This window comes from Alternaria triticimaculans, assembly GCF_023758025.1.
Source record: "Alternaria triticimaculans strain BMP 0046 chromosome Unknown scaffold_3, whole genome shotgun sequence".
Taxonomy (NCBI): domain Eukaryota; kingdom Fungi; phylum Ascomycota; class Dothideomycetes; order Pleosporales; family Pleosporaceae; genus Alternaria; species Alternaria triticimaculans.
Window position 1 is genome coordinate 649,810 of NW_026055960.1, and position 15,946 is coordinate 665,755.

Sequence of the window (15,946 nt, forward strand, 5' to 3'; positions counted from 1 at the left end):
CACAGAGGGCGTATAAGCAGCGGTGACGGCACTTGTAGCGACACATCAACATCTTTCAAGCACACAGCATACGAAGGCGTTAATTGTACACATAGAAATTCTGATTTCATTTCATCAACAAGTCATGCGCGCCACGATACTATCGAACCACTGCAGGGAGCTACTATAGCTTGATCAACCGCAACATGAAAGTCGCCTTGTGGAGCTCTTGCTCCTCTTCCGCAATGACCTTCTCGTTACTGTTCTCCGGGATCTTGCCCTCAACCTCAGTGATGACGTGCTTGTCCACAGGTCTTCGCAGAGCCTTCTCAAACAATGGGCCCTGGTTCTCAAACGCCTGCTCCAGTCCTACACTTTCCGGATCGCTCAGCACTCGGTACTCCATGCCTACGTCGTCGGTTGGCACCAGTCCGGCCTTCTTGCGCAGATCTTGTACACGGCGGATGACCTCACGAGCGAGGCCTTCTTGCTCGAGCTCTGGATATGAGGCGACGTCGAGGAGAATGAGGACATCGTTGTCTGTGTTGAACTCCTGGTCCTTGTTGCTAGAGTCCTTTGCGAGACCGCGCTTGACCATCAAATCTTCAGCCTCAAGCTTGATTCCGTCCACAACAATCTCGCCATTCTTTAGGTAGTCCTTGATGTCTTGGCTCTTGAGGTTTGGTAGCGCCTTCTTGACCTTGATGGCGTCCTTCTTCAGCTTCTTGCCAAGCACGGAGAAGTCGGCCGTAGCTGAGTACTGGACGTTGTACTTCTCCTCATCGCTAGAGAGCACGATATCGCGGACGTTCAGCTCCTCCAGGATGTAGTTCTCCAATGACTTGATGTCGTCAAGATATTGTTGTTCTGGGTGGATGACCACCAGCGTCTTCAGCGGAATCTTCAAGCCCTTGTTGGCACGGTCACGGCAGATACGGCCAAGCTCAATGACTGACTGCATGCGCTTGACTTGGCGCTCGACATCCTCGTCAAACAGCTCCTCGCGCACTTCTGGGAAAGGAAGGAAGTGGATACTTCGGTTATCTTCCGCGTGCAGTTCCTTGGGGATGTGAGGTAGTAATCGCAGGTAAATGTTGTCCGTGATGAAGGGTGTGAAGGGCGCGAGACCGCGGCAGAGTGTGTAGAGAACTTCGAAGAGGGTGTTGAGAGCGTGTTTGGTGTCCTCCAGACCGTGCTCACCCTTTAACCGGCGACGGTTGAAGCGAATGTACCAGTTTGTTGTGTTGTCAATGAGCTCCAATAACCGCGGAACCACGGTGTACAGCCTGTACGCAGCCATCTCCTCGTTCACGAACTTTAGCAGCGACTGGGTGGACGCGAGGATCCATCGGTCGAGCACGTTCTTGTTGGTCTTTCCAGCTGCCGGGTCGAACACGAAGTCCAGACTCTCGACCTTCTTCAGCAGCGAAACTTGTTGCTCGAAGAACTGGTAGCTGTTCCAAAGAGGCAGAAGAACCTTGGAAACAATCTCCTTGACACCAGCTTCCTTGAATCGAAGTGTCTCGGCACGAACGACGGGAGAGTTGATGAGATATAACCGCAGCGCATCAGAACCGTAGTTGGTCATGATCAAGTTGGGGTCAGGGTAGTTCTTGAGACGTTTTGACATCTTTTTGCCATCTTCCGCAAGTACGATTCCGTTGACAACGCAGTTCTTGAAAGGAAGCTTACCGAAGAGATGTGTTCCAAGGACGGTGAGTGTGTAGAACCAGCCACGAGTTTGGTCGAGGCCTTCGGCAATGAAGTCACCAGGGAAGGACTTCTCGAATTGCTCCACGTTCTCGAATGGGTAATGCGCACTAGCGTAGGGCATGGAACCAGACTCAAACCAGCAGTCAAAGACCTCATCTGTTCTTCGGAGCACACCCTTGCCGTCTTTGCTGGGAATGGTGATGTGATCGATCTTATCCCGGTGAATGTCGGTTAGCTCACCCTCATACCCGCTGAGCTTCTTCAGCTCCTCCACGCTGCCAATGCAGACCACCTCTTTGCCGTCATCGCTGACCCATATCGGAAGTGGCGTACCCCAGAAACGGTTTCGTGAAACAGCCCAGTCGGGTGAGTTGGTGATCCAGTTGGCGAAGCGCTTCTCCTTGACGAAGGAAGGAACCCAGTGCGAACCAGCAATGTTCTCCAGCATTTGCGGTACAATGTCCTGGATCTTGATGAACCAGGAGGGGACCGTTCGGTAGATCAAGGGTGTGTCAGAACGCCAGCAGAAGGGATAGCTATGGAGAAGTTGTGAGTCTACGATCAAGCGACCAGTGCCTTTCAGATGCTTGATGATGCCCTTGTCGGCCGCCTTGACGTGTTGGCCCTCGAAGTCGCGGACAACCGCGGTGAAGCGACCCTGGTCATCGACTGGGTTGGGTGGCGGTCGTGTGTCGGAGATGACACCGTGGGCCTTTGCAACGCGGTAATCGTCCTCTCCGTATGCGGGGGCCTGATGAACGATACCCACACCACTGTCTGCTGTGACGTAGGTGTCGTTCGCAACCTTGAAGCCGTAGTCCTTGAAATCGTCGTAGAGGTAGTCGAATAGGGGCTCGTATTTCCAACCCAACATATCCTTGCCCTTCAGCTTCTCCACAATCTTGAATTTGGCCTTCTTCGGGTCCTTGTATAGTGTGCGTAGCAGGGCTTCGAGTAGGATGTAGTGTTTGCCGGACGCTTCGTCGAGAATCTTGACGTATTCAAAATCGGGATGCGCGCAGAGACCGGTGTTGGATGGGAGTGTCCATGGCGTGGTGGTCCTGTTCGGGCTGGTCAGCGCACGCCAGTAGCACTGGGTTGGAGTAAGTAGCTTACCATGCCAACAAGCACGTGTTCGGGTCTTCGAGTAGCGGGAATGTGACGACTACTGCTGGGTCCTGAACGTCCTTGTAGTTCTGCGAGGCCTCGAAGTTGCTGAGAGGCGTCGCCAACGCTGTGCTGTAGGGCATGACCTTGTAACCCCGGTATACGGCACCCTTGTCGAAGAGACGCTTGAAGACCCACCACTCCGACTCCATGAAGCTGGTGTCCATAGTCTTGTAGTCGTTGTCGAAGTCGATCCAGCGACCCAGACGGTCGATAGTCGCCCTCCATTCGGTCGCATATCGCATGACAATCGCGCGGCACTTCTTGTTGTACTCGGCGATTCCGATTTCGCGTACAGCGTCGCGTCCCGACATGCCCAATTCCTTGTCGATCTCGTACTCAATGGGCACACCATGGGTGTCCCAGCCGAACCGTCGCTCGACATAGCGGCCCTTCATGGACCAGTAGCGGGGGATAATATCTTTAATGGTCGAGGCCAGGAGATGGCCATAATGCGGCATTCCTGTCGCGAAAGGCGGTCCATCGTAGAAAGTGTATGGTTGCTTTCCTTTCGACTATGGCGAGTTAGCAAGTGTCGACCACACGTGCTTGGGTTCACTAGGCTGTAGCATGGTCACGTACTAGCTCGACTTGTCTCTGGAAGGCGTCAATCTCCTTCCAGCGCGCGAGGATGCGCTCCTCCTCGCTCGGAAAGTTCATAGACATGGTGGCGGCGTGAGTATGCTGAGACAGAGCCGTGGCGGGGAATCTTTTTCTAGAACCTAGAGTTGACTCCTCCGATCCCCGCCATTAGCGTGACTCAGCCGCTTATCGATAGCACCCCGCCATACCTAGCCATCGACGACGGATGACTCCTGCAACTAACACCATCTCCTGGTCATAGCGAAGCTTCCTCACTTCACAGGTATATTGTCATCAAGTGAACCGTATCCACCAATCCAATGCAATCATGCAACCGCCAGGTAGAGCTATCCATCGTAACTGGAAACGTTAGAGCATACTTGCCATGAAACGTCGCATATCTACATCTTCGTTGCGGCTCTGCGGCAACTGAGAAGAGATTGAAACACTGACAGCTCTCGCCGAAAACGATGGAGATTTGAAGCTGCCCCTTCTCATTCTCGTCTAGACATTCTCATCACATACTTCCAATTGACAATGCGCCTTCCCCTCTTCCTCATCACTTCATGCTTTACGGTGATAGCAGCCTCAAACAACCCTTTCGATAACTGGTCTGTTCAGCCTCTGCGAAATGGTGACCCCTCTATCAGTCCCAGGGATGCCGACATCGACAAGACATGTAGACGCTTACGTACGTTGACACAGCTCAACAAGATCGCAAATAACGAGACCCTCCTGGAGACGGCGGACATGCGTGGCAAGCTCGCTCAACATCGCATTGACTGGATTAAAAGCAATAGAGCCGACATCATCGCTAAGCTCGATGAGCTGACTTCCAACTCAACTCTCACTACCGAATGCGACACCATCAGTGCGCAGCGCGTGACAGCTCGTCAATGTAAAGCATTGAAGATATTGGAAAAGCTGGTAAACTCAACGAATGGCCAGCCCAGTACCAATCCAGGTCCTGCTGCGGATTTTCTCAGCGAGGAGCAGAATCAGAAATTGCAACAAAAGTTCGAGAAAGCGGAGCTCAAGCTGCAGCAACTTAGGAGGAACGCTACATTAATGGGTCTCTGCGAAGACAATATTATGTTCCAGCAGAATGGCGCCATTGGAAGTCGTGAGCATTTTTCTACAGTGCGAAACCGAAATGTACTGACTTACATACAGAAGTGGTTGACAACAGCGGCGCCATCAGCATGACGAAAAGTAGTGCAAGGAGTAATGTGCATGAATCAGGAAATGCTTCATCGCTGATGATTTTCATGGTTCTGATGACAGTGTCGATGCTGTAGTACTCCCTTCCTTTATGTTGGAAACAATAGCCGGATAAATCGCGTCACTTCGTCACTTTTTGCGGTTACATGCATAAAGAATTGGGGCACGTGGCGGGGTGTTCGACGACGTGCATCTTGTGGCGTAGTTGTAAAGATGTGCGAACTCAATTCCAAGTCATGGTCATCTCATCAATATTTTACCATGGTCAATGCGATTCTTTGTGGCACAGCTCCACCTGCATAATAGGGAACGACAGAGCATCTTTACCGGACATGTCGATGACAATGACGAGCAATACCGATCGCGCATCTATGCATGAGAAACCCGTGCGTTGTACGCCACAAGGGATACCCTTATTTGTGCCAACGATAACTACACCGCGTCTCCGATCAAAACGCTCCGTTTCTGTGCTGGTTTACCCCATCCACCCACTCTTTCGGGCTTGACTCCCGTCTTCTGAGTTGCCCTCAAGACACCCAGTGGTATGGCGACATTCGACTTCGGCGACCCACCCCCGGGCCTTAATCTCAGCGAGTCCCGGACAGTCGGAAACAGTGTTGTCGCAATCATCTTGTTTGGTCTTTCGGGTGTCTTCGTTGCATTAAGGCTGTTTACTCGCCTGAAGTTGAAACAGGAACAGCTGGGGTGTGATGACTACTTGATCATTGCTGGGCTGGCATTGAACGCGGGGAATCTTGCGTGCTGTATCGTTGGTTGGTGGCCAGTTTCTGGGCAAAGTCTTGATTTTACTGACGCAGCGTGAAGGAGGTTTCTACGGTCTGGGCCGACATATCTGGGCGCTAGGACCTGAGCAAATGCGACATATAACTATCGTGCGCTTACATGCCTGGGCATACTCTTGCGGGACTGACATTTGACAGATCACCTTCGCATACGTTTTTGTCTACGCGTGGAGTGTCTGTGTCATCAAACTCTCCATCCTCGCTTTGTATCGACGTATCTTCGGTATAAACTGGTTGGGTTGGTTCTGTGTTGGCATGACCGCTGCCTACCTGATCACAAACCACGTCGTTCTGCCATTGTACACTCGACCGTTGAGCTACTACTGGGATCAATGGAATGGGGCACACGGAGAGATTCTCGTCGATGAGGCAAAGGTGCGCCGCAGGTACCCCACATTGTGATTGAAGCTGTCTGCTTACGCGATCGCAGTTCTACCTTGGAGCTGGGATCTTCAATCTCTTCGGCGATGTGTGTATACTTTGTATACCCATATCCAACGTTGTCAAATTGCAGATGAAAAGAATGGAGAAAGTGGCGATCTGCTTTATCTTCCTGCTCGGCAGCTTGTAAGCACTGCGAAGTAAGGAAACCGTATTGTTTCTAATCATTGTAGTGTGTGCTTCGCCTCGCTTTATCGTATCATCACCATCGTCCGATTGATGGCCTCGCCAGACGTCAGCTGGAAAAAGAGCGATGTCTTCATATGGTCGTCCGTCGAGCCATCGATTGGCATCATCTCTGGATGTCTTCCAACGCTTCACCCGCTTTTGATTCGTATAACGCGCTGTTTGGCAGGTGCACTCGGTGTTACACCGAGCCATACTCCGGAGCAGGAGGGCCCTGAGAGTCGCGAGACTGGGTCGAGGACGGTTACCGCTTGGACCGAACGCTGGGGTAGAACGCGACCGGCTGAGGAGGATTTATGCTTGACTACGACAACAGTGTGCGGGTCTGCGAATGAAAATGATGGGATCACCTGGCAAGACTTCATCCTGGGACGTCATGAAGAGAGGAGGATTACTATGACGCATGAGTTTGCGATAGACGAGAGCATACGGAGTCGCGAAAGCTCAAGATGAGACTGGGCTTTGCGCATTGGTATGGGATGGGCCTTGAAGTATGGCAGAAAACCACCCGTGGCAGCGGAAGCGACACACGATCGTCCGAGAAATTGAGGCGCTGATAGATGGGGTACACCTGGGCAGGCAAGGACGTTGATGGTGACGATCTAGAACGGCGCGTCTGTGTAAATACTCGACACGAAGGCTGCGAAGCATTCGCATCCCAACGGCGATCATCCGAAGCTTCTGAGATGGTCTTGTTGTCTGGGTTATCGACTTCGGAAGTCCGTCGCACCTGTCGGGTGCATGCAAGCTAGCGCGAAAGGGCCCCAGGTCACATGTCTGCCCCAGGGCTCGGCGCGACCGCCGAAACCCCGCAATACTACTTCGTCTCTTCTTCCTCCACTGAACTGACACCTGCGCACGATTTATCCGTCAGATATGCACAATGACTGTGAGGCGTCCGGACATAAGCCCCAATCTGTTTCCTGGCCGGTGCGAGGTGTGACACGGCGTACATGCCTCGAATTTGCGATGCCACCTGGGCAGACTCTTGGCCATACCACCCGAGAAGGAACTCTAATAGTAGATCCACGACTCATTGTCCCATTGACACTGCGTTCGGCCCGTATGCTACGATTGCAAGAGAATTGAGAAGATCGAGGTGGATCATTCACTTCTACAATCATTGAAGAATGTCGGGATATGGTGCCGGTCTCCGCATTTTGCACCCCGCATGCTGGAGGTGGCTTGTCAAGCCTACCGTGTTTTTCGCACTGGTTATAAAGACTGCTTGTCGCTAGAATCCCATGATGATCGGTTGCCAAGTCTTTCTTCCCCGTCGATATGTTCCGTACATCGTTGGTATTGCTTGTCTCGCAGTTCGCGCTGACTGGATTCGCGGCTGCATCATCTGAATTCGAGAAGAGGTGTTTCGAATTCGAGCCTGAGAAATACATCAAAGGCGCAACCCGCAACGTTCTCCAACATGTCCCCGCAGGAACTAATTTGACGTTTCCGGACAACGACGCGACTTGTGGACGTGCTAGCCAGGTTGTCTCAGTAGACCTTTGTCGTATGACACTAGAGATCAAGACGACCAGAACATCGAAGATCTCTTTCGAAGCATGGTTCCCGGAGGACTGGTCCGGTCGCTTTCTGGCAACGGGGAATGGAGGCATTGATGGCTGTAAGTGTTGGATGGATAGGATGGCGTGTCGAGCGCAGCGAGTACTGACTTTGACCACAGGCATCAAATACGAGGATATCGCATATGGAGCGTCAAATGGCTTCGCCAGCGTTGGCGCAAATAATGGTCATAACGGTACTACAGGAGTAGCCTACCTCAATAATCCCGAGATGGTAGTTGACTTTGCCTGGCGATCGTAAGAATGTCTCTACTACTCACAGCGCATATACTCACCGGCAATATAGTCTTCACCTAAGCGTCGAAACGGGCAAAGCATTGGCCAAGGAGTTTTATGGAAAGTGCCATACCAAATCTTACTACCTGGGCTGTTCTCTCGGTGGACGCCAGGGCATCAAGAGCGCAGAGAAATTCCCGAATGACTTCGATGGCATCGTCGCCGGCGCTCCAGGCGTCGATTTCAACAACCTCATCTCCTGGCGCGCCCACTTTTACACCATCACCGGCCCCATCAAAGGTTCAGACTTCATCTCGAAGGCAGCATGGCAGACTTGGATCCACGACGAGGTGCTACGCCAATGCGATACCATCGATAAAGTCAAAGACGGCATCATCGAGGACCCGACCCTATGCAAGTTTGACCCTACAACCCTACTCTGCGGTCACAACATCACAAATACCACCAATTGCCTAAACGACAACCAAGTGCAGCAACTCCAGAAAATCTTCAGCGACTACCGTTTCCCAAACGGCGAGCTAATCTACCCGGCCATGCAACCCGGCAGCGAAATCAACGCCGTCGACAAACTCTACGCCGGCGCCCCCTTCGCCTACTCAGACGACTGGTTCAAATACGTCGTCTACAACGACCCAACGTGGAACGCATCGGAATATTGTTACGATGACGCGCAAGCAGCGCAAGATCTCAATCCAGGAGATATTCGCACCTACCCTTCTTCTTTGCCTGGATTTAAGGAAAGCGGCGGGAAGTTACTCATGTACCACGGCCAGCAGGACAACCAGATCACGTCTTTCAATACCAATAGATTTTATGAGCATGTTCGCGGTAACAGCACGTACGCAGAGATGGATGAATGGACGCGTTTCTTCCGTATCTCGGGCATGTTCCATTGCAGCACGGGGCCAGGGGCGTGGGTGTTCGGTCAGGGTGGAAATGCGGCGCAGGCTGGTATTCCGTTCGATGCGAAACACAACGTTCTTGCGGCGATGGTGGAGTGGGTGGAGAAGGGTGTTGCGCCAGAGGTTATTGAGGGCACGAAGTTTGTTAATGATACTGTGAAGAGTGGAGTGGACTTTACGAGGAGGCATTGCAAGTATCCGGCGAGGAACACGTTTTTCGGGGGTAGTTATAAGAAGCCTGAGAGCTGGGAATGTAGAGCATAGGCTGAGAAACAAAATCAAACTGTCTGCTCAAGTAATGGAAGTCGCGATAACATACTGTTCCTCATTCCGGCCTTTCTTCATTTTGCGATCACCTTGCACAATGAGAATCCTGAACAGGTTTGCAGCATACATTAAAATAAAAGCACGCAACGTAGCTGATCTAACGTCAAAGTAGGCTCCGGGGGTTTTAAGTTTTTTCTTCTTGAACGAGGTGCGATGCTGCCGAACGGTCGCTGTGGTTAATTCAGGGTGCGTACTTCGAGTTCAGACGACGCCGTGGTAACAATGCAGACGCGGGCAATCGACGGCTTTCGAGAAGTTGCCTGATTTGGACTGCGTCAAGCAATGTGCAACAGCCTCGCTCAACCCCTCCAAAGCCTGAGATCTGATCCTCAACTGAAAAGCTTTCATTCGCCAATCCACAAATTCTCTGCTTAGTTTGCGGCGCGTTCCTTCAGTTCTCTGGAAGCACTATCCAAGTGTTTCTATCCTATGACAACGGGGCGGTAATCGCTAAACGAGCTCTGCCACCATGTACGGCGTTCCCAAGGGTAGCCTGTGAGGGCTATATGCTCCGCTTCGCGCCCAGTATGTCCAGCTAGAGGCAGGAGGTCTTGTCCTAGCATATGATTGTTGTACAGGCGTTTTGCAATGCTGGGTAGGTGCACCAAACCAACTCGTTCCAAGACGTCGCCATATGGAGCAAGCACCATCAGATACCCTTCAAGCTCTTTTGAGTGTTCCGTTCGTCCATCGAGCAGAGCGCCTACAAGTTGTTTCGAGCTTAAAGAAGCAGGGTCTGCATCCCAGTGTAGTCCAAAGGCGTATTTGTAATGATCGTTGATCTCCAGCGCCACTTGAAAATGATCAGGATAGCCATCAGTCCAGCCATCAGGCACCAAGTCTAGCTTCGCTGTTCTCGCTGTAAACTCAAGCGTCGGTGGTGCGGGGTCGACATCTTCTTGTAGTGCCGGGTCAAACTTCGACAAATCGCAGCTGAATTTTGGAAAGTGCAGTCGAGCTTTCCGAACCTGAATCAGCACTATAGGAGGCTCTTCGCGATCGATATTACAGGCCCATCTTGACCAGCTCAATGGACCCTCCCATCCTATAGAGGACCAACTTGGAAAGCCACATCGACGACGAGCTGGTTCCTGGTGATACCATGCAAGGGCCATCTCAATTTGCTGCCCATGTCCAAGGAGAGAGCATTTATCTCCTTTTTGAGGTATAGAGGGATAGTTCATACTTTGGAAATCCTGCGAGGCAGATACATGGACGCGCTCGACGTCGTTATCGTCTGTGTTGGTGGATCGTCGACTTCCAATAGAGACGAAACTTCCACGATCACGTATAGAATATGTGAGATTGTAGTGTCGAAGTCTTGCCGAAAGAGAATCTGCTGCATACGCAGCAGCGTGGCGAAAAGGTGCACCCCAGGTATGGTAAATGGAATCCTTCCGAAGCGAATGTAGAGCACCTGAGATAGCATCCAAGCTATCACTGTCGTACGTCAAGTCCCGATTGCTATAGGCCTGTAGATGTCCCGCGGCCCGGTCAATAGCGGTCCAGCTCGACCCTTGATCCCCTGCCAACCCATGTTGGGGTAACCAACGTTGAGCCCAATACCCATCTTCTGTTGGCAACTCATCTGATCTGGGCCAGTGGATTCCCGACAAATCTACCTCACACCTGATGTGATTATTGCACACAAAGATAATCTGGTTCTCAGTGAAGATTAGACGCCTCGTGGAATGATAGAATTCCTGGAAGGTCCATGCTCGGGAAGCCCATCTTGACTCAGCTACTTCTGCTAGCTGAACGAAGCGTGGGAGAGGCTTCAGACACATGTTTTGGATTTCCTCGGCTTCCGGTATGAGTCGTGGCCTCGACAGGACGCCGGGTAAGCCATAGCTTGGGTCGCTTCCTGCTGCCGCCACAAGCGTAATCTGTGCTGCGGAATATATTTCGCCCATCTGCCTGACCTGCGTGTGCTTATCCATTCTATCATTCTGGTCGATACACTGGGTTGGTTAGTCTCAACGAATGCACTGAAAGATGGTAGGTACGCACAAATCTGTCGATCCAGAGGTACCGGTATCCTAGCATTTGCGCGATATAGATACTGTCTTCGATAGTCTTTGGTGGATTTTGCAAGTCGTCAAAAGCATCGTTGTGCTGTCCCCAAACATAAGACAGTGCCACGTAATGGCATCCCACAGGCGCAGGCACAACAGTCTTTGAACCACAATCAATCAGACGCAAGTTTTGCAGCAGATGCTGGACGTCTCCAATGTAACATTCGCGGTGTTTTATGTGGCAGTCTTCAATCCAACCTTTGATCTGATCGAGTTTCATGTGGCTGGCCTTGTAAGAACGCTTCTCGACCGAGTTGTCCTGCGGTGAAAAATCGGTGATTGCGAGATGTGGGAACGGGCTCCACTCTCCATCAGAGGCTGTCCAAACTTGTTCTCCAGTCTCCCGATCATGAGGCTTAATTTGTGCAAGGCCTGTGTTTCCTTTTCCTTGAATGTTGGGTATGTTTGAACAGAAATTATTAGAGGTGGTGGAGTCCACTCTAAATCCTACCAGCGAATAGTGTTTGTCTTCTGGGAGGTGCTGGGCTTCGATGATCTTCGCGACAAAGCGACAGATGCGGCAGTGCGATGCTGCTAGCTGAGCCTTCGTCATGTCGATAAGAAGCAGAGTCTCATGAGGTAACTGCGTATATGGGATTTGATCCCAACGGAAGGACTTGCATCTCTGACATACATCATCGTCATCATTACTATGTCCGTCCTCTTGCTTCATTCGAAATTGTTCCTCATCGGCTGTACTCGTGGGGAAACCGTAATCGAAATCGTTTCCGAGACTGCGATTGTGATCACAACCAATCTCCTTGGGAGTAGTACAGTCGATCTGGGCTTCCGAAGGAGCGAGGTCGAGTTTTTTGAATGCGACATCCATGACATCCACAGATGCATGATTTGCGGTGTATTTGGGCCCCTCAGGATCGTGTTCGGGCGCTTCATCCGTGCACTGACCCGGATCCAGCTCAGTTACGCGGCTGCCGTAGATGTGCCCGTCCATAGTCCAGACGATGGGATTGGCGAGTTGAAGAGGAATGTGCAGAAGTACCAAACGAGAAGGCTGGGGAAGGGGGCGGTCGAGTATCGACAAGGTGCATACATCGCTTTATTTAATTGGCTGCCTTAGGCTAACAACGATCCCAGGCAGCTACATCAGGCTGAAGCCAAGGAAAGCGCGACCGGTGAACCGCGCGAGGCGCACGAGGCTGACCAGACACACCCACAACATGCCAAAAGTCATTGCAACTGCCTCGGCACCCACAACTAGAAGGCACCCACCCTAAAACATAAGAGTATCTGATATTAAATATATGCCAAGCGCAACAGCGCAGAACAAAAAGTCTAAAGCCATGTACCCTATATGTAAAATCCGTATACCCAATACTCATACACCCACGCAAACCCATGATCTATTCCAAAGTTGTAAGAAACGCCATCGCAATGCCCACCTATCATATACAACAAATGCCTACAACCTCACCCTCCCCTCATCACCCCTCCCTCCAAACAAGCTCAAGAACCCACTTCCGCGCTCCCCTTCCCCTCTATCTAACTGTGTCCGTCTACTACGTCCAGCCTCGACTTCATCGTCATCACCACCCAGCCACTTCGGCCGGGGGAAGGAAAAGTCATTTGTCTCAAATGTGTTCTTGACTCTCGATGCGAAGTTTTCGAAGAAATTGCCTTCGTCTTCTTCGTCGTTGAGTTGTGGGCGGCGGCGGTCGGGGCGCGTTGTGCTTGGGCCACTGGTAGCTGCTGCTGCGTTTGATATGGGGAGGTTGAAGGCTGACGATGGTGCCGGGTTGTCTGTGTAGCGTTCGTTCGGCGGGCTGGTAGAGCTTCGTTGGGAAAGACCAAGGACGTTCCCGCTTGCGCCCTGGATTTCGCGCTCGATTAATGCGCGGCCTTCGCGCCAGGACCCGGTGCCAGCGTGGTTCCCTGCTGAGTCCTCTTCGTCGTCGAGTAGGTCGCCAAAGCCACAGATGTTCTTTACTTTGCCGTAAAGGCCGAAGGCTGTGGCGAAGACGGGGACGAGGATGAAGATGGGGAAGAAGGCGCTGAAACCTTCGCCGAGGGGTGTGAGGACGATGAGGCGGCCGAGGAACTTGTAGAACATGGTGCCTTTCCAGATGTTCTTGTCGGTCATGGTGAGGAAGTTGTAGCTTAACGGGACTGTCAACTTGGCGACTTGAAGACCGTACCAGGTCGCGGACTCTTGGTATGTGTTCCTTCGCACGAGTGCTCTGTTGCCCCAGATCTTGACTTCAGTGAGACTGTAGAATGCGCAAATACACATGTAGCACAGCCAGGCAGCGGCAATGATCTGGCTGTTGAATCCAACCGACGACCGGCCGTTGTCGTGGCGATGTACGACTGTCCAGCCGATGATGGAAAGTTTAGGCCCACCGAAGTCCTGGGCTTCGCGCACGCATTCTGACCAGACAATGGAGATGGAGGCGAGGATCGTGATGGCCCAAAAGACGTAGGCCAGGGCAGGGATAACGTGGACGTGTAGATAATAGCGCGTGAGTGGCGTGAGGATTGTCATGCGATCGAACAGTCCTCTCGAGGTTGGCAACGCGGCACCTTTGAACTCGAGATGTTTGCTGGCTTTCGAGTCGAGGATAGCCTGTGTCCTGACTGCCCTGCGCACAACATGATCCCACTCGTTCTCGAACCGACACTTCGCATGACGCGCGCGCTTCAACTTCCTCGTCAGGTCCGCCAGGTATCTCTCGGTGATAACTGGAGGCACCGTTGCCGTACCCATACGTCCAACAACACCCGCCCTGTTCTCCGGAAGATTGCCCTTCTCGGCCAACTCATCAATCCACTCTTGAAACTCCCGCGCCGTACCGTTCTTCCTCTGCTTGAGCTGCACAACCTGGTATTCATACTGGTCCAGCTTCTCCAGCGCCTCGGTCAACCTCTCGTGGACCTTTGGCGCCGAACTCTGTATCCTCTTCAACCTCTCACTAACACTCGCGTAGCGAAACAGACTCCTGGGGAATGCGACGAGTCCATGGCCCATGAGGTAGATACCCAGTATAAGACCCCAAGTGTACGCCAGCGCCATGACCAAACTCTTGAAAGTATCCGCCTCGAATCCATTCCAGATGATCAAATAGATCGACCCGACGATACTGCACCCAGCGACAATGAGCCAGTATCGTCCATTACTCCTCAGCGCATACTGCAACCTCGCCTTGGGCTCCCTGTACCCACTATCGCAGTACTCGCCCAGCATAGGCAGGATTGCCCACGTGAGCGCGAACGTGAGCCAGTAGATGATGCGCCATGCCTTGTACACAACCGTGTCATTCAACCAGATGCCCCTCGCGCCATCCGTTGTATCCAAGCCAGCACTGCTCGCGAGATCGATCGGCAGGAGCACAACAATGCTGGCCGGCAGCGCTATTGCCAAGAAGACGGGTACGACGACGTATGCGGGTGTGGTGCGGAGCGGGAGGTAGTAGCGGAGGAGCAGCAGGACGGCGCCGCATATGGAGAGGAGGGAGAGGACGAAGAAGGCGGTTGAGCCGGCCGCTGAGGACGTCATCGTGGTGTGTGGTACGGGGTGCGCATAGAAAAGGCCCGGGTTGTGGCGGTGATGGCGCGGATTAGGGCTATGTGTGGTGACAGTGAAAGGGAGCCTGGATGTGGCTGGCCCAAAGATAGTTTGACAGTTGTCGCGACGGACGGCGTGGAAGCGTCGGAACGCTGCTCAATCTCGGAATGCGGAAGGTGCGCGACCCGGTCTGATTTCTGTTACGTTCTACTTTTCCATCTTTTCATCTAGAACTCCAGGATTACGTTCACCGCGATTCTCATAGCTATGCACTTGGCACTATGGTCTAAACATGCGTACAAGCTAGGTCCCTACTCTCGTCCGCGTCGCAATCAGCCGCACGCGTCATGACGAGTCCGCGTCCTTACCCCTGTCCGTCTTTTAGTCTTTGTAAGCACATCACGTCGCATCGCCGATTCATCTCCGACGGCAGTTAGCGCAGTACTTCACGAGTGATTGCATCATTTGCCATCGAGAACGTTTGCTACTGCGGGGGGCAGCTGCACACTAATCCACTACTTGTATACAGTACATCTAGAACCAAGCTCATAAAGCTACTACCATCATCTGACAAACCTCGACTTCACGCATAAGTACGTCACCCCGCCCACCCTTCCAACATCACAACACAGTACTCACAAGTCTTCAGCTATCTACAGCAACCGCCAAAATTTCCTTCCTGCGTCACTTCTTCACGCGCGCCCCCTCGCCCGCCACAATGTCCGCCACAAAGACCAAGGTCCAGTCCATCATCGACGAGAACCCCGTCGCCGTCTTCTCCAAGTCGTACTGCCCATACTGCCGCCAGGCCAAGCAGCTGCTGAGCGACAGCGGCGCAAAGTTCTACGCCATTGAGTTGGACCAAGTCGGTACGTGATAGCTGCGAAACGGTGTATCGAAGAACACCAGCTAACAGGCGCATAGACGATGGCTCAGCCATTCAGTCCACCCTTGGCGAAATGACCGGCCAGACCACCGTCCCCAACATCTTCATCGCTCAGAAGCACATTGGTGGAAACAGCGATTTGCAGGCCAAGAAGGGTCAGCTCAACAACCTGCTCAAGGATGCTGGTGCCGTCTAAATGCCTACCATAAGAGAGAAGCTGTAGCTACTCCTCGATAGCTGGTCACATAATAAAATGAATGATCCACATCACACACCGTGCGCCTCAGAATAACGCCAAAGTATGCATTGAAAATCTGCCAGGAA

At 52.3% G+C, this 15,946-nt stretch overlaps 5 protein-coding genes across 5 annotated transcripts; 2 read left to right on the forward strand and 3 right to left on the reverse strand.

Annotated features, from left to right (window-relative positions):
* Positions 1–163: 163 nt before the first annotated feature.
* J4E78_002888 (uncharacterized protein) lies at positions 164–3,525 on the reverse strand (the record flags this gene model as incomplete). The annotated part of the gene is made up of 3 exons (XM_049363532.1): positions 164–2,753; positions 2,809–3,374; positions 3,442–3,525. 3 exons carry the CDS (start codon positions 3,523–3,525, stop codon positions 164–166), a joined length of 3,240 nt encoding a protein of 1,079 aa, XP_049224197.1.
* Positions 3,526–5,720: 2,195 nt separating this feature from the next.
* On the forward strand, positions 5,721–9,078 carry J4E78_002889 (uncharacterized protein; the record flags this gene model as incomplete). The annotated part of the gene is made up of 4 exons (XM_049363533.1): positions 5,721–5,840; positions 7,410–7,716; positions 7,777–7,912; positions 7,962–9,078. 4 exons carry the CDS (start codon positions 5,721–5,723, stop codon positions 9,076–9,078), a joined length of 1,680 nt encoding a protein of 559 aa, XP_049224198.1.
* Positions 9,079–10,591: 1,513 nt separating this feature from the next.
* Positions 10,592–12,168, reverse strand: J4E78_002890 (uncharacterized protein; the record flags this gene model as incomplete). Its single annotated transcript, XM_049363534.1, has 3 exons — positions 10,592–10,729; positions 10,791–11,102; positions 11,152–12,168. 3 exons carry the CDS (start codon positions 12,166–12,168, stop codon positions 10,592–10,594), a joined length of 1,467 nt encoding a protein of 488 aa, XP_049224199.1.
* Positions 12,169–12,636: 468 nt separating this feature from the next.
* Positions 12,637–14,727, reverse strand: J4E78_002891 (uncharacterized protein; the record flags this gene model as incomplete). The annotated part of the gene is made up of 1 exon (XM_049363535.1): positions 12,637–14,727. One exon carries the CDS (start codon positions 14,725–14,727, stop codon positions 12,637–12,639), a length of 2,091 nt encoding a protein of 696 aa, XP_049224200.1.
* Positions 14,728–15,454: 727 nt separating this feature from the next.
* J4E78_002892 (uncharacterized protein) lies at positions 15,455–15,818 on the forward strand (the record flags this gene model as incomplete). The annotated part of the gene is made up of 2 exons (XM_049363536.1): positions 15,455–15,605; positions 15,661–15,818. 2 exons carry the CDS (start codon positions 15,455–15,457, stop codon positions 15,816–15,818), a joined length of 309 nt encoding a protein of 102 aa, XP_049224201.1.
* Positions 15,819–15,946: the final 128 nt, after the last annotated feature.